The sequence below is a fragment of the Camelus ferus genome, chromosome 9 (assembly GCF_009834535.1).
Source record: "Camelus ferus isolate YT-003-E chromosome 9, BCGSAC_Cfer_1.0, whole genome shotgun sequence".
Classification (NCBI taxonomy): domain Eukaryota; kingdom Metazoa; phylum Chordata; class Mammalia; order Artiodactyla; family Camelidae; genus Camelus; species Camelus ferus.
In genome coordinates, this window is record NC_045704.1 from 79,479,634 (window position 1) to 79,497,295 (window position 17,662).

General features: G+C 49.6%; 1 protein-coding gene across 5 annotated transcripts in view; it reads right to left on the reverse strand.

Moving 5' to 3' along the window:
- Positions 1-1,528: 1,528 nt before the first annotated feature.
- Positions 1,529-17,662, reverse strand: part of KCND3 (potassium voltage-gated channel subfamily D member 3) — a 409,555-nt gene continuing 393,421 nt past the window's right edge. For all 5 annotated transcript variants that reach the window (XM_032487334.1, XM_032487335.1, XM_032487336.1 and 2 more), the window contains 6 exons: positions 12,337-12,499; positions 6,247-6,348; positions 5,792-5,881; positions 4,188-4,244; positions 2,710-2,957; positions 1,529-1,977 (listed from right to left, as the gene is read on the reverse strand). In XM_032487334.1, the coding sequence (XP_032343225.1) occupies positions 1,776-1,977; positions 2,710-2,957; positions 4,188-4,244; positions 5,792-5,881; positions 6,247-6,348; positions 12,337-12,499 (862 nt within the window). In that variant the 3' untranslated portion in view covers positions 1,529-1,775. The remainder of the gene's footprint in view (positions 1,978-2,709; positions 2,958-4,187; positions 4,245-5,791; positions 5,882-6,246; positions 6,349-12,336; positions 12,500-17,662) is intronic.

Sequence of the window (17,662 nt, forward strand, 5' to 3'; positions counted from 1 at the left end):
GCTAACCACTAGGCTGTTGAATGGATAAAGAGTTCTCAAGGAACTCCTGTATCTCAGAACCCAGGCAAGAGAGATTGCAACAGGGTAGTTGGAGATTGGGGAGGGTGGAAAGGGCCTTGTCACTAACCCCAAGGCCCACCTGCTGTGTGTAAGCGGTGAAAATTGACTGGATTCCAGAAACGCTGTTCCCGGCCCCATCAGGCTGCAAGTCACTTGCACAGAAATGTGTCCAGTTTCTCCAGAAATAATATTCACTTCCTCACTTGCAGGGAGGTGACCAGGCTTCTCCCATTTCAGTTATCTTCAGGCACATCCGGCCTGAAGTCTCTTCAGACCTCAAGGCATCTTTCAGGCCAGGTAAGAATCGTTTATAATCTCTTACTTGCTTTCACACTTCGGAGAATCCTTCTTGAGGCACACAGGCTTAATCTGCAGCCTCTGTGGGGGTTGCCTCAGGTGTGAGATAAGTCAGAAGCGTGGTCCCCGTACCACTGCCTTCTCTGCAGGAAACTGCTCCTGGGGCCTCTTGGCAGAGCTCTGGATGGGCTTTATGGTGGGTCCTGCAGGAAGGGTACATAGCAAGGTGGCCCAGGGGCCGACTGCAGCTGTGAGCCGCGGTTCTTCTGTTCTCTCTTTGCCAGCACACACCAGCATTTACTGTGTATCTCTGGGGCTGGCTATTTCCTTTTTCAAGATCCCAATGTGATAACTCTGGTCATTCCCTTTCTTGCCCAGAAATGGAAACTTCCAACAGCAGTGGTTCCAACCATAAGGGAAGCATTTTGTTCTATAAGGTAGACTTTTCTCATCCCTAAACTCCTGTTTTTGCTTCATTCTTTTCTCTCCCACAACTGCAGTCACACAGATATAACTTCCAAGCATGGGTCTGCAGGTGCTTGGCAGTAGAGAAGGCTTTACTAGCACGTCTCAGGATCACTGGGGTCCATGTAGAGACAGACGGCTGGACATGGAGGAAAACAGCCAGGGGTAAAGCAGAGAGGTACAGAGACAAAAGAGACAGGGACAGACAGGGTGAGGGTTGCTGTGTGGTCACCTGGCAGCTCTGTGCAGGTCAGCTGGGCAGTGGGGCCCAGGCTCAGTTGACCTCACCTACCTGGGGGAATGGAGAGAGAACTCAGCAGTAACTGACTTCTTGGCCTAAAAGCTTTTGCTATAAAAGGAAAAAAAACAAAAACAAAAACAAAAACCTCACAGAACGCATTGTTTTGGTTCAAAGGTATTGGGTCCATGGAGAAAAACATTTCACAAAACTCCGTTGGTGTTTCTGTTTTCCACCTTTTCCCATGAATAAATATTATCCATTAAGAGCCTTGAAAAAGGTGCTTAAATCCACAGTGTTATATTTTCTTCCTGTTTTGCATGTGACATCTCGGCCTCTGTGCATCTCTTGGTCTTGTATTTTCCTCACTGGGGTCTCCAGAAACAACTGTCATTTGGTCTGAGGCTTCCCCCTCTGGGCCCTGTCCTGGCACGCAGCTTCTACCCCCACCATCCCATCCCTACCCCACCCACCCTCCCTTCCTCTGGCCCCAGTGAGTTGCAGTATCACAGGGCTATGTCCACGCTAGCAGCAGTGAACCTCAGGTGCCCCTTTGCTGCCTCTTTTTCCTTCCAGGCACAAGTTTCAGTGCTAGGGGTGCAATGGGGCGGGCAGAAATAGTGGGGAAGGGGGAGGGAGTGGTCCCGGCGGCCACCCACCAACATGCCAGCCCCCTTCACTCCCACTACCCGCACTGGCCCTCTGTCCAGTGGTTTTACAAGGCAGAGACCTTGACAACATTGCTGGCTATGGAAGGAATGTTCGTGTTGGGGCCTGGGCTGGCAGGGGGTGGCCGACTTTCCCCTTCTGGGGTCAGCGCTGGCGGGGTGGGGATGCTGATGATGGCTGTGGTAATCTGGGATGTTTTGCAGTTTGGTCTCAGTCCGTCGTCTGCTTTCAAATTAAGGCTGGAACGACTGGGATAAAAAAAGAGTGAGTTGATGATGGTTCTTCTTGCTAGTATCCCAAAGCTTCCTTGACCCTCTACATTTCCAGCTCACAGTGACTAGGAGGAGGTCAGACAGAGAGATCTAGACCGATATAGACAGAGATCTCTGCCTTTGGTAATCAGTCTGTAATTACCCGTTCTGATTATTATTCCTAAACTACTTCAGACTGCACAAGTCATGTATATTGGGCTTTGGAATTCAGAGTACATGTGTCTTCCTCCAGTGGATTATTTTCCCGTCATTTGTGGCATTTGATTTTTTCCCTGAATTCCTTGCCACTCACTGGAAGTAGCAGGAAGTGGCTTAAATATTAGCAGAGAAAGGAGGGGAAAGTTAGTCTGTGATTCAAAATCAGCCTGGATAAGCCAGGTCTAATACAATTGTGAAAATTATTTCCTTGAGAAAGCATTCTTTGCACCAGAGTAGGTTATTTTTGGATTTTTGTTGTTGTTGTTGTGTTATTTTTTCTGGTATCTAAGCCCACATTGGGCCTAAACCTGCTACAGTATCCTTCAAAGCATAGAAAGGGCCTTTGGGTTAACTTGCATGGATGAGAAGGAAGGTGGGGGGAGGATCTTATGCATTGGACAAGGGGCCGGGGCCGAGGACACTCAGGGTTCTCTCCTCGCGCTGAGCTTGCTTTACTCTGTGATTGGAGCCCCTCAAGCTTTAGGGAGTGACGGGGGTGGAGCCACCCACCTGGTAGTGAGGGAGGGCTGCTCACTGCCCTGGATGTGGATCGTGCTGAGCTCTTGCATGCTGCGCAGGCGGGTGGCCGGCAGGTTGGAATTGGGCAGGTGAGTGGTTTTCTTGCTACGACGGGAGCAGCAGGTAGTCGTGAGGCCCGGGTGGCTGGACAGTGAGGGACTCCTGGTGGATGGGTAGTTCTGCATCGAGCTCTCCATGCAGTTCTGCTCAAACATCTGCTCGTCTATAAACTCGTGGTTCTGTGGGAAGGAGAAGGAGGAGAAGTAGAGGGAGGCAGGAAGGAGAGGATGGGCCCCGTCCTCTGGATGGCTGCCTGTCTCTGTTCTGGGCCGGGGGAAGAGGGCTCCCAGCTGCCTGGAGCACAGATAGGCATTCAGGACGGGGGTAGTCCTACAGGCATCCAAGGAAGGAAGAAGGAGATTCCTATTGGCAGCCCTGGTCATCAGACTGCAGGGCAGAGACTGCGGTTGTGAAATCACAATGTGACATACACTTCACCGACAACTTTGGGCTGAAGGCACACTGAGGACATGGGGGGGGGGTGCTTAGTGGCATCATTAGAGCCAGAAGCAAAGACCTGACTGACTTTGTAGCTTCGACAGGATCTCCAGGGGGTGGCAGGTAAGGACTCACTGACTCCCTAGGAGTCACTACTCCTATGGCTAGTGGGTACGCTAGGTTGTCTTTTCTGGATTTGATGGGTGAGATCCTTATGAATCCTGGGTAAGTATGAGACGTAAGCTTTTAAAGGCACTCGATTATTAACAGAATTGGGAGAGCTTTGCTCTTGAAAGCCAATGGGGTCAAACTGTCAGGGTTATGATTTCTTTAAATTATTGGTTTTTTCCACCTGGTTATGGGGTATGGATCCTTAATATAGCTAAGGGCATAGGATTCCCTAAGTCAAGTGTAAGCATGGGAAGGGAATGCTAACAGACTCCTGGCTGGGGATGCTCAGGGTGGGGTGGAGTGGAACCCAGGATGACTAAAAAAATGGCTGTTCAGCCAAGGTGACTAAAAAATCCATGGCAGGAATGGTCTGGCCAAGGCTGCCAGAGTGAGGATAGTCTGAAGAGACGTAGCATAAGAACAGAGTTCAGAGAGAGAGCGACCAGCCCTGACGGCCCATACCAAGAGTCCCCATGGAGCTGGGGAGGTGGCACAGAGACGTGGCCCACGGACACTCACAGGACACCAGCATTGGTGCCATGTTCTACCGCCCCGCTAAGCCCCTGAGGAGGTCAAAAAAAGGAATCAGAAAGGCAGTTGGGTAGTTCAGGACAAAAAGAAAAAAGAAAAAAAAAAGAAAAGAAACCTGAGCTGGTACTGGGTGTGACAGCAGAGGTAGGGTAAGCCCCAGAAGAATCAACAGCACATGCAGAGAACCAGACCAGGGGTAAAAGAGGAGACTCCACAGACTTAAAAGAATCAGAGAGGAAAACATCAATTGAATTTTTAAAAAGTTATACCTTGATGGTGGAGGTTCGTACAGATAACAGGGGATCATCCACAAGATAGGACAACCCCTACAGGACAACATGCCAACAGAAGATAAAAACACCATTGATTGTACATTCCAGCATTCCCAAGCTCAGTCCTGACATTCAGTCTCTCAGTCCCAGCATTCCACCCTTTCAGTCCAACATTCCATCCCTTGCTCCCAGCATTCTCCCTCCTTCGTCCCAACACTCCACCCCTTGAGTCCCACGTTCCTCCCCTGAAGTCCGGCATTCCATCTCTTCCATCCCAGTATCCCCACAATCTGACATTCTTTCCGTCAGACTCAGCATTCCACCCCTTCAATGCCAGCATTCCACCCCTGGATTCCAAAATCTCATTTCTTCAATGCCAACATTCCAGCCCTTCAAACCCAAATATTTTTACCCATCTCCTTTCAGTTGTATACATTCCACCCAGCACATGCAACTTGGAAAGGGCAGTTGGGTCCAGGCCTATTTCTTTGGCAAGCTCTGAGTCTTGGAGAGAAATTCTAGATACGCATATACTATACAGTTCTTGACACTAAGAGATATTTGATAAATCCTGGAAACTAAGATTTTTAGAGTGCTTTCCCATTTTGGAAGCTCTCATGGGGTTCAGCTGCCATCCATAGTGTTCACATTTAGCTCATATTAAGAGTCATCTAACATCTGTTCCTCCCATATCTGAGAGGCCAGGATATGGAACACTGAGAATTAGAGAATTCCTTCCTCAGGGGCTGAGCCCTGACCATAGGCTTTCTGGAGAGGGAGGGCCTGGAGAGGAACAGGAAAGTTTCACTTTGTCTCCCTTTGGTTGTCCAGCCTGACTTCTCCTCCCTCCCTGCTACTCCTAACACTTTTTGCCAAGGGTCCAGGGTTGGCCCCACTGCCCTTCCTTCCAGTCTGTTGGTGAGGCACAAGCGTCATTCCACATTCCAGCTGTGGCCCCCTTAGCCGTGACTCTATTTTAACAAAAAGCCTTTCAGATTCGGAATTCCCTGCGAACAGCTGGGTGACTAGGATGGGGTGGTACTGACAACATCCTTGGCTGGAGAAATATCTGCACTGCCTCCTTCTTTCACTGTCTCTCATTCCAAGAGGAGTGTAAGGAGCAAAAGGACCCACAAATTGCATCAACCTAGCCCCAGGGATAGGGCAAAAATTGACGTTCTTCTCTGCTATCCTGTGGCAATCTAGCACAAAGTCAGCCCCAGGATTGAGGAGGCATTGCCCATTAGAACCGGGAAACTTGACAGACAGAGCCCTTAGGCTTTGGTAACCAAGAAACCGGCCATGGGGACCGATGTAGGGGTGTGTGGAAAGGCTGGAGGAAATGGCCTGCTCTGTGCTGCTGCAGGACAGAGCTGGCGTCCCTCCCCTGGTGACTTGGCACCACTCCTTGGGGTCCTCCTCCTGAGGGCAGATGGAGACCTCATCACTACTCTGGAACTGAGGGAGACAGACTTTGACCTCTAAAGCTTGGGCCCAGCATGAGGACGTGAGTACAGAGTTCTCACTCTGTACGTTCTGACCTTGGAGAAGGGTCAGGGGTCAGGGACGAGAAAAGGGGGTGGCACTGGGCTGGGACTCACAGTGGTTTTCTCCAGGCAGTGCAGCAGGTGATGGTGCTGGCTCTCGATGAGTGAGGCGGTCTTGCCCATGTGCTCCTCTTCCGGGGTGCCCTGGTGAGCGAGAAGAGAGCCTGAGTGTGCAGCTGGTGGCTCTTCTCCCCTCCACCTCCTTCACTTCTCCACAGAGGGTAGGAGGGACCAGAAAAATCTGGATGAATCAAATTCTAGGGAAACCCCAGAACATTGTAGCCTTTGGGCTGGGGGCCTTTGAGCTAAAGCTGGTTTAGGGGTAGTGATGATCATCCTTCGGGAGAGGTACTCGGAGAGGGGGCTGCTACCTGCGGAAAGTCTGGAAACATGCCTGAGAAGTCAGGGCTCAGACTGGGGCTCCGGGGTGAGGGAACCGGTGCCCCTGGGGCGAGAGAACAAGCCCGTCTTCCCTCCGTCTCCTCACCCCCGGTCCTCCGGGCACCTACCATCAACTCCAGCGCCTCGTTGAGAAGTCCGTTGCGCTTGCTGTGCAGGTAGGCATTGGAGCTGCCTGTTTTGGCCACACGGATCCTGGCAAGGCGGGCCTTCTGTGATTGGCAGAGATAATAAAAGAGTGAGGGGAAACTGAGACAAAAAGACTGTGAGCCTGGCAAAGCCAGTGACAACGGGCTGTCCCAGGGAGACCGGGTTCCCAGGTGATGCCTGATGAAGGGGACGAAGCTGCTTCCCAGCTGCAGGGATCTCTGTTTACACCCGTGGGACTTGGTCTGAGAGGCTGTGTCCCCCTGTAGGGGGCACGGTCATGGTCAGATTGCCCAGGGGCTCCACTTGTCTCTCCAGCCCGCGTGTAATCCTGGCCAGAGGAATATCACTCATCGGTGACCTCCCTCCTTCCCCAGATTTCATGACCTTTACTCAGTGGTGCATCAGGGTATTTCTCATCTCTCACTAGATTGCAGGCTCTTTAAAGGAGCACATGTGATAGGTCTCCTGATTCTCCCCTAGGGTCCAGCACGGTTTCCTGTGCACATATGTAGGCGCCGAAATACCAGCTAATTACGAGAAAACCAAGCCATGTGTCTCTGTACCCCTCAACTCCTTCCCCTCTTTCTGTTTTGTCCTCAGCATTCACTACTAAGGTAGTATATACTTTATATATTTATCTCACTAATGTCTCTCTCCCCAGCCAGACTATAAACTCCTCGAGGGCAGTGGTTTTTGTTTTGTTCACTGATATACCCCCAGTGCCTAGTAATTTGTAAATTTTTAAATGAATTTACAATTGCACGTCTGTCTTTGGGAGTGGATTCATGCATGGATGTGTCAGTGTGTGTATATTTTATGCGCATCCACGGGAATGAGTGCATGTGCGTGTGACCGGGGGCCCAGTGTATGTGTGAGAGAGGGGAGGATGGAACACATCTCGGTACACCACCTTGGCTTCTGCCATGACCACTGAAAATCTCCCCAGCTCCAACCTGGGAAGGCTTCAGCAGTGTCCTGCAGGAAGCCTGCTTGGTATCTCAACACAAGCTCCCTCTTGCTTGCAGAGGCAGTGGGAGAGGCTGGACACACTGCACATGCTGGCTTCTCTTCTCCTTCCTAATGACCATAATCAGTGTCACCATGACAGCAGCACAACCACGGAGTGAAGCCTAAGAGGAAAGAGGCTTTGGGAGGGAAGGAGAAAGGACTGATAGAGGGGTTTCTGCTGGTTTAAAAAAAAAATGCAGCTGATCGTTTGGGCTCTCGTCGATCTGGACCCAAATCCAGGCCCTTGCTACTGGAAGCAGAAGAGCCCAGACGGACTCACAGACCGAACTTGGGGCAGGGGGTCCCTCCTCCTGCCTCTAAAAGGCCCAGTTTAACTTCAGCATGTACTCTGAACAGAGGAGTCCTTGGGAAATTGTGGCAATTTCTATTTCTTGTCACCTTCTCCCCAGCATGGGGAAGTGTCCCCTCCAAGTGTCCTGCTGGACTGGCTTATCTGCTAAAAGGAGGCCAGGGACTTGGAGTCAGGCTGTCAACGGAAGCACAAAGAACACACTTTATCTGTTGTCTCCTGGGAAGTCCCCCTGTGGCCAGCATGTCCTTGCAGGGACACTTCAGTGGCCCTCCCTGGTTTCTAAATTTGGAGAAGAAGTCAGTACTCAGCCTGGAAGGTCTGCCTGTAAACCTGAGGAAGAACTCTCTCCTGGATGGAGCACGAAAAGAGGAAGCTGGGAGAGAAAGGATGGTTAGTAAGCCTTACCATTCCTCCTCTCTCTGAACAGAGATCATTCATTCAAGGTCCAGAATGATTCTCCTCCCTGGGAATCTTGCTCCCGCCCTCCCCTCAGCTAGATGCGTATATTCAAGCAAGTTTTTCATCATTCGAGGAGGTAGCTATTCTTGCTTTGGGTGAATACTGGGTGTGGAGAGCTGCATATGGAAATCCAATTGTGTCAAGCTCATTAGAGCCTTATATAATTTGATTGCACCACTTAGAGCCAGACCTTTCTTGTATCTGGGGTCTGTCTTCATTACTTTCTAGAGATGAAAGATTCTCCTGCTCTCCTTTGTGGCACTTCTTTTAATCTTATCTTACCCTGGGCTCTATTAAAGCAACAGATTGTCATATCAAATGCACGATATCGTTTAATCATTTCCCACACAGGAAAAAAAGGTTTTGCAACGGATTTACAGAACAGTACCTAGCATATGCAATTTGGTGAGGACTTCTGGCTTGGCTTTGAGCTCCTGAGGGCCAGAATCTGTGACTTATGCATATTTTTATCTTCGGCATCTAGCACAGAGCTTTGGGCTGAGCATGCACTCTAGCGAGGCTTGTGATGGTCCAGGAAGGAAGATGATCCCTCCAAGGTCAGTCAGAAATCCACGCCGATAAAGCCACTGTGATGGGCTCACTCGCCCCTGGTGGGGACTGTTCAGCCCCACTCTCTCCCATGGCTACGAAGGAGGAGAGTTAAAAGAGGATGTGGCGGTCACCTAGGCTATCTTACAGACAAGGAAATGGAGGACATGAGGGGAAGTGACTTATCCAGGGCAAGACTTCGGATCAGGTCTTCCAACCTTCAGGCCAAATGCTGCTTCCAAAACATCCCTCTCCTCCTTCCCTGAATTTCAACTCCGCTCAGGCAGGTTTTTAACTTGATGAGCAAAAACCAGGAAGTTTCATTTTCAACAAGTGTGGCGATTCCAGGGTTGGAGGAGAGGTCTGGATGGAGGATGCTGTCACCCCGGGTAGAGGTCCAGGCACAGGCTGATAAGCTCAAGGATTCTGCCGGCCCTAGAGGCCCTTTGTGATGAAGCACTTCCTAGCTGTCTGGCTAGCAGGCGCTCTTGGGCCATGAATATCAGCATCTCTGCCCTGGGAGGGGCAGGAAAAGGAGAAAGAAGGAGAAATGGAAAAGCCAAAAGAGAAAGTGGGCAACTGTGCTCTTGGGCATTTATGCCAGAGAAATGAAAACTTACGTTCACACAAACACCTGTATGTGAATGTTAACCCCAGCTTTATTTATAATAACCAGGCAAATAGTTAAACATAACTGTGAGGCATCCACACCATGGAGTACTGCTCGGCAAGAAAAAGGATCAGACTGTTGATACACGTGACTTGGATGAGGCTCCGGGAATTACACAAAATGAAAAAAGCCAGTCTCCAAAGATTACCTACTGTGTAAGCCCATTGGTAATAACATTTTGCAAATGAAAACACTTTATAAAGGGAGGATAGATAAATGGTTGCCAGGTGTTGGAGACAGGGTGGAGGGAGAATGTGGGGTGTATGGTTATTTAAGGTACAGTGAGTGGGATCCTTGTGGTGTGCAGTACCTTGACCACGGTGAGGGATGCATGACCCTGCATAGGCGATAAACCTTTACACACACACACACAAACACACACAAACACACACACACACACACACACACACACACGAGTACAAGTAAAACTGGGGACGTCTGAATAGGATTGGTGGGTTGTATCAGCATCATTACCCTGGATGTTATAATTTTATAACTACATGTGTATCTACAATTATTTCAATAAACATTTCCATTAAAAACTCCCCACTCAGATGTTGCCCTCTCTCTGTCCACTGCTAGACCTCTGACTTGATCTCCACTGCACTTGGCTCAGAGCACCTAGGCTCTGAAGGAAATAGTCGCGGAGTCATTTTAGTAATAATCCCAAGCAAACCAGTCACAACGGGAAAGGGTGACAACTTTTTGAGCCTTTCCTTTGCAGCTGAGGCCTGTGGGCTGCAGCTTACCGTCGTGGCTCCTGAGCATGTGATCTGGGCTGGGAACCAGCATCAGCTCCCCTGACCTCCCTCCTGTGCCGCCTCCCCACTCCCCACTGAGTCCCCAGACCTGCCTTCCTCGCCTGGCTGCCACAGACTCAGTGCTGGAAGCAGGCAGTATCCTGGTTTCTCTTTCTCCCTCTCTCACAGGAAGCCCAAGGTGAAAGAGACAGAGCTGAGCAAGCATGAGAGGAGACAGTATCCAGGCGAGGGGAAAACACTAAATATTTACTCTAATTTCAAAGGGAGAGCAAAGAGGGAGAAGGAGGAGGGTGGGCAGGGAGAAGAAGGGAGGGAGTCTCATTCTTAGGGGCTGGAGGGAGGAAGTCGCCAAAGCTGATTCCTTCCGGATTTTAATCACACAGGAAGAGCTTTGCAAAGTTCTGCAGAGAAATGGCCCCTGTTATATTCTTTGCAGGGGTAAAACCACAGCAGATGCAATGCTCTAAGAAGTAGGCATGGGTGCGAGCCCAGGGCGGGAAGGTAGCTGCAGGGGCAGGAAAGGCACAGCTTGAGTGGGGCTGTGATGGGCACAGCCGGGGGCGGGTGTGTGAGCTGAGGCTTCCTCTGAACCTCACTGCTTTTTGAAAAACCTGTGTGAGCCGGGGGGCCCATAGCGGGTGGGGATGCTGGAGGACCCTGGCCCTTCAGGGCCTCAGGCTCCTTGATTTGGAAAGGAGATCCCAGTTTCTTCCAGCCCCTTTCTTTAGGACTGTACAGTGAACTTAGATACGGCTCACATTTGCCAGTGGACTTGAACAGGGACAGAGATAAGACTTCTATTTCTGGGCTGGCTAGCAGGGGCTGGGGGTGGGGAAGCCCTGACCTTGGGTGAAAGAGGGAGGAAACGGTTCTGGGAGGGGATGGAGAGGACAGCAGAGAGCCAGCAGATCGGGCAGAGGCAGGCTGACAACATTGCAGGCCCAGGTCAAGATAAGGCAAAATCTATTTCCACGCAGGCGGAGGGAAACAGAAGGGCAAGCAGGAGGGGGCCCCCAGGGCACAAAAAGGGGATACACTGGAAGTGGGAACCCGCTAGATTTATTACATAACTTTATAATGTATATTGCATCATTATATGCAAAGTATTATACATTTCAGAGTTAATTTTCATGCACTTTGAGACTTTGTTTCGGTCAGCAGACACAGGTCTGTGCTGAAATTTTGGATTCTTCTGATATGTCGAGGAAGCCCTGCTATCTGGGGGTTGTCCCTGCAGGTGGAAGGCCAGGAGGTGGTGAGGGAATAACCCAGCTCAATGCATAGTAAGGCCTGGCACATAGTAGGGGCTCAGTAAATGTGTGTAGAATGAATAAATGAAAGAATAAAAGAAGGACACAACATCTCAGGCCACCGTTAAGTGACTTGTTCAACGAGGTCCCTCCATCCGTCATACCTGGAAAGGCTCTGACCGTACCCCCTGGAGGTTGAGATGCTACTGAAGGGGGAGTATTTCAGCCCAGATCAGAAGAGGAATGAAAAGCAGCCCCCTTGGGCCAAGAACCTTTGCCAGCCAGAGGCCCTAAAAATGCAGGTGAAGGGCAGATGGCTGAGTGGAGAGGGGGCTGCTCTGGACAGAAGGTGAGGCTGGTCAGGAAAGGAGGTTCTGTCCAGGCACCAAAACCTTCAGACGTCTTTCCTCATCCTGTGGCGAGGGGGCGCGCACGCTGCCCTGCCTTCCTGAGCAGTGCACCCTGGGCGTCACTGAAAACTTTCCTCAGGACCGACAATGGTCAGTCCTGACCATCAAGTGCAGTTCCGTGCCTCATCCTACGATACCCCGAGGTGACTAAAGCCCGCTGTGCCATTTGTCCCTTAACTCAGTGCTGCAGAATCATCTCCTTTCAGAGTATTCATTTTTCTTTTTAAGCAAATTAATTTTTGTCACGGTGTTTTGTATAGGCCATTACAGGGCACTGAAAAGCAATTACACTCCCCGGGTAAGCTCTTGGCTGGGAGATGGAGGAGTCCGGGCACTGCCTGTGCTGGTGGCTGAGGCCTTGCAGAGCCAGGGCCCAAGGAAATTGCACAGACCATCCAGAAGGGAGCTCACCAGCTTGTGGGTAACCGAGCGGTTGTTGCCCTGTGCGGCTGACTGGGGCTGGAATACAGGACACGGGTAGGGAGCAAGGGACCCAGAGCTGCCTTACCTTCCAAACCCAGAGGCCTTCAGTGCAGTGGTTCTCCCAGGAACTCCTCATGACAGCTGCGCAAGGCCAAGGGCGGGCCCCTCTCCAGTGCTGCCCACCCCCCTCCCAGGTCCCAGGATTACCTTCTGTGCCCTGCGTTTATCAGCTCTCTGATTCTGGTGGTAGATCCGGCTGAAGTTGGAAACGATCACAGGGACTGGCAGGGCAATGACGAGGACACCACTTAGGGAGCAGATGGAGCCGAAGATCTTCCCTGCAATCGTCTTGGGCACCATGTCTCCATATCTGAGAGACAGAGACAAAGGGAAGCAGGTGTAAGAGGGGCCATTTGGGAAACAAAGGCTTCCCTGCCAGTCGTTCGCCCACTCATTCATTCAACAACTGTTTAGTGTGTTTACTGTGTGCCAGGTACTCTGATACCACCCAGCAGTGAACGAAACAGACAAGATCCTTATGTTCACGGAGCCAACATTCTATGAAGGGAAGGCCATAAACACTGAAGCGGTTACATAAAAACACTGTGACCCATGGCTGTTTCTATGCAGAGAAGAGAGATGGGTGCTGTGCTTGGTCAGAGGAGTGTGGTCAGGTAAGTCCTCTCTGAGGAGGTAACATAAGCTAAGATCTGAAGGTGAAGAACCCAGCCATGCAACACACTTGGGGAAGAGTGTGCCAGGCAGTGGGAACAGAAAGTACGGAGGCCCTGAGCTAGGAAGAGGCTTGGTGTGTCCTAGGAACAGCGTAAGGGCCAGTGGGGCTGTTGCACAGGGCAGGAGGGGCAGTTCTACAAAAGGAGATGCGGGCAGGAGGCGGGAGCCAGGCAGGGGCCAGACCATGCGGCGTCTAGTGGGCCATGATGAGGAGGATGGGTTTCATCCGGAGTGCAAAGAAGAGCCATGGCTGAGTCTCAAGCAAAAGAACAACACGACTTCGTTTATGATAATAAAAATAACGAATGATAAGCCGCATTCTGTTCACGTGGAGATGTGTAATTTACAAAGCACTTTTACACACTGGCCTCACATAAGCTCCATGAACCCCGTGAACTTGGTCCCTTGGTCCCCACTGTACAGACGCAGGGGCCGAGGCTCAGAGATGAAGTGGACTGCCCGTGTTTGGGTGCACCGGGAGTAAAACCCACTCCTCTTGTTCTCACCTCTTTTGGACTACCCACACCGTCCTAGAGGGGGACCATGAGCTCCAAAATTCAGCCCCTTAAGCTGTGAAGGCACTTTGGGAGAGTGCCGGCTCCTCTCAGAACTCAGAGGAACTCTAAGTACTTCACACCCTGGCGGCTGCCCCCTGGGACCGGCTTGGCCTGGCTCCCACTCAGCCCCGGGCAGACAGGCCAGAGCCTCTCTCCTCCAATCAATATGATACGCTCCATGCGGTTAAGTGCTTAGCCTCTTCTTTATTGAGGTAATTTAAAGGTCATCTTAAGCAAAGAGCTGTGATGACTCCTTTGGCCAAAGCCAGAAACACCGTCTCCCCTACCTCTGTGCCCTCTGATGTCTGGAGCAGAAGCAGGCTTAGGATGAGCAGGGATTGTTGCCACTGAAATTGGGAGGCTCCAAGGTGTCCTGGGGTCCAGAGAGGATGTGGAAGTGGATGGGGAACCGTTTCTGAACTGGGAAGTCCTCACCTCCCAAACACCTAAGGGCTTTGTTGAGGACGTGCCCATGGTTGACATATATTTGATCTCATTTAAGCCTCTCAACATCCTATGAAGTAGGCTCCTGTTCTGGGGGCTGCCTTCCCTCTCCGTCAGTGTCCAGGCCCTTTGTCCTGGTTCAGGCTGTCTCAGTCAGGCCACTGACATGAAGGCCTGTGAGAGCTCCTTCTGGGAACTCTGGTGCTAGGGTTGCCTTCTCTGCCGTGATGCTCAGGAGTGGCCGCCAGTGAAGTCGTTGAGAACTTGGCTCCTGAAGTTAGACAACACGGGTACCAGATCCGACCAGCTCCAGAATAACTGCGTGACCTTGGGGAATGTTATTTTGGGTCTCAGATTCCTTGCCTCAAAAATGAAGATAAGAGTAATGTAGGTCATAATCCTATGGCGATATATACAGCTCTACGAACAATAATACTATAGCTTTTACCTGGGCATTCTGAAAACCATGGTCTCTGTTGCTGAGAAGCTGATTGTTCCAAGTTCAAATAATCCCAGTGATGAAGAAAAGGGGGTGACCCTAGGGGTGAATCACGGTAGCTGGGATTTTCAGATGATATGATTGAAAGGTGGACACTGGGCACATGACCATCGGGAAAATGAAGTGTGGCAGGGGTAGGTAAGAACAGTGTCAGGAAGGCTGCATGTCAGTGATTAAGGCTGGTGAAACATGCTAAGGACAACAGGAAGGTTGTTTTATCCGCTGGAAGGAGAGCTATGCCCACTGCTGGGCAGATGGTCTGCTGGTAACAGATGACAGCGAGATGGCAGAACAACTCGACTCCCATGCGCTGTCTGCCTTCTCCACTGAGAATAACATGCTTTATCTTGGGAAGGCTGGGATAGTGGGAATAAAAAGGATCCAGAGCTTGAGATAGGGGAGGGGAGAGCAGGCTGGGCCCCTGCTGTCTTCAGTGGATTCACATCACAGACCCACCTGGATCCTGCCCCATGAGACAAGAGGAAGGTACAGATGGCTTTGTAGAACCACTGCCCATGATCACTGACAAATCATGATGCAGAAGAGAAATACCAAGAGACTGGAGATGGAAAACTACTGAATCAGTAGCTTTAAAGAAGGGGAAAGAAGGTCTGAGAAACCACAGACCAGCAGGCTTGGCATCCATCAATTCTGCCATTCAATTGCTGGCAGAATTTGAGAGCAGATTATTAAGTGGACAGCTTGCGAACACTTGGAAAATAAGCTGCACTGGTTCACTAAGCACGCGTCTCGCCAAATTAACCTTATTTCCTGTTTTGAGAGGGTTAACCGGCTGGTGGATCAGAGACTGCTACAGACCGACTGCCTCGTGATTTTAGCAAGATGTGTTCTTGTCCCAGTTCCCTGTACCCTTGACAAGCTGGAGCAGTGAGTTATGGGTCACAGTGTGGTGAGCAGGGGTTGGACAACCATCCCTGGTCCTCTGGCCCTTCTCAAAGATGACCAGTGATGGCCAGCAAAGGAAGTGCCTGGCTTTCATGTTAGAAGGGTCTCCTTCATTGAAAGAGTAAATAAGTACGTGAAATAAAGAATGGATCTAAAGTTAGGTCTCCAGTGGTGTGTTCCAGAATTTTTCAATGACATTTATCAGGCCAGAAGGAGGCAGCGTGGCCTAATGATTGAAGAGGAGACTGGCGTCAGATGCGGGGGTTGAACCCTGGCCCCACGTGACTTATGAAATCGTTCAGTGCCCTTGGGAAAGTTATTTCTCCTACGCCTCCACCAATATAAATGGATTTTATATACCTAACTTATAGGGTTGTTGTGATAATTAATGAGATAATTCAGAAGAAGCACTTGATGCTGTGTCTGAATAAATATAAATTCTCTCTAAATAGCCAGAGTGGTGGATACCTATTGTTTTGTCTGTTAATACCCTGCCCCATCTTAGCAACTGTACCCCTCCCCTCCCCATTATGACATAAACTCTGTCCAGAGGAGCTGGGTCTCAGAGGAGCTGCCACATTCTTACAAGCCTTCCCTGATGTCCCTGCTCCCACTGGTCCCAGTTAGTAGGTTCAGAATAGGGCATCTGACTCCAGCTGGGTCAATGAATTCTTTCCTGGATTCATTTTTTAACAGCTTTATTGATATATAATTTACATACCATAAAATTCATCCACTTAAATCATACAATTCAATGGTTTTTAGAGTATTTACAGAATTGTGCTACCATTACCATAGTCTAATTTTAGAACATTTTCATCACTTCCAGAAGAAACCTAGCATCCATTAGCCACTCCACACCCCGCCCTTCAGCCCTAGGCCACCACTCCTCTACTTTCTGCCTCTATGGATTTCCTTATTTGGGGCATTTAATATAAACAGAATCACACAATATGTGGCCTCTTGTGTCTGACTTGTTTCACTTAGAATAATGTGCTAAGGTCTCAAGGTTTCCCGATGTTGTGGCACATATCAGTACTTCAGTCTTTTTTTATGGCTGAATAATATCTCATTGTACAGATACATCACATTTTATTTATTCATTCATCAGTTGATGGATATTTGGGTTGTTTCCACTTTTTGGCTATTATGAATCAATTCTGCTATGAAAATTTATGGGCAAGTTTCCATGTGGACATATGTTTTCATTTCTCTAGGACTCATATGGTAACTCTATGTTTAACAGTTTGAGGAACTGCTAAACTGTTTTCTACAGTGGCTGTACCCTTTTACAATCCGACTAGCCATAAATTAGGGTTCCAATTTCTCCACATCTTCACTCACACTTGTTACTACAGGTCTTTTGATTCTAGCTGTCCTAATGGGTGTGGTGTGGTATCTCGTTTTGGTTTTGAATTGCATTTCCACTGTTGGTTAATGATGTCAATCAATTTTTTCCATTCCCTTCCCTTCCCTTCCCTGGACTTTTACCCTTGAGACCAGATCAATCTCTTTCAAAGGAACTGAAACTATAACAACTAAAGTGCTGGAGCTGTTGGCAGCCATGCTTTCTGCCCTGGGGAAAAGCCAGACTGCAGTGAGAGAGGAAGCAGGAGGCAGTAGAAAGAGATGAGACATGAAGAGCTATCGGATGGAGTTGGAGTTCCTGTCCTAATTCTTCCTGAGGACCAGCTTCCCTTTTGCCTCTCCTGTGGCTGAGCTGTTCAAGCCTTCCTTCGACCGCTGCACACCAACCAATTCTTGTTTTTCCTAATCGTCTTCCCTTTGGCTCCTGTCGTAGTAATCATGGTGATGATGGTGACGATGATGCGGATGGTGAGGCTACTGCTGTTGGTTTTTAAGCAAGCTCTTCAAATTTCTAAGCGTCAGAGTGACTATGAATTGAGGTCTTTAAGAGTCAAAAGGATTTTAACAGGTTGTAATCATGGGTGAAATCAACCAGATTAATTTTAACAAAGATAAATGACATTTTGATTCAAATAATCAATGACTTGTATAGCTGATGGAGAGACAAACTTAAAAGCTATCCAAGTTAAAAATCACTGGAGCGAATTAACTTCAACACAGCCACCAGTTTAATGCGGCTGCTAAGAACCTAATGCTGCCTTAGGCTGGATTGATGGGAGGATGGTGTCCAGAAAAAGGGAGTGGGTGTTCATACACTGCTCCTTGGTGCAGACCACTTCTAGGCTGATGTGTGGAGTGTTCTGGGCACTACATACACCATGACGTTCATTAACTGGATCGTGCCCAGAGAAGGGAGGTTGAGGTGGTGAATTGTCTGGAAATCTCTCATAGGGAACAGGAATGTTTGGTTTGAAGAAGAGGGGACAGGGAATGGAAGGATGGAAGGGAAGAATGTACTACATTG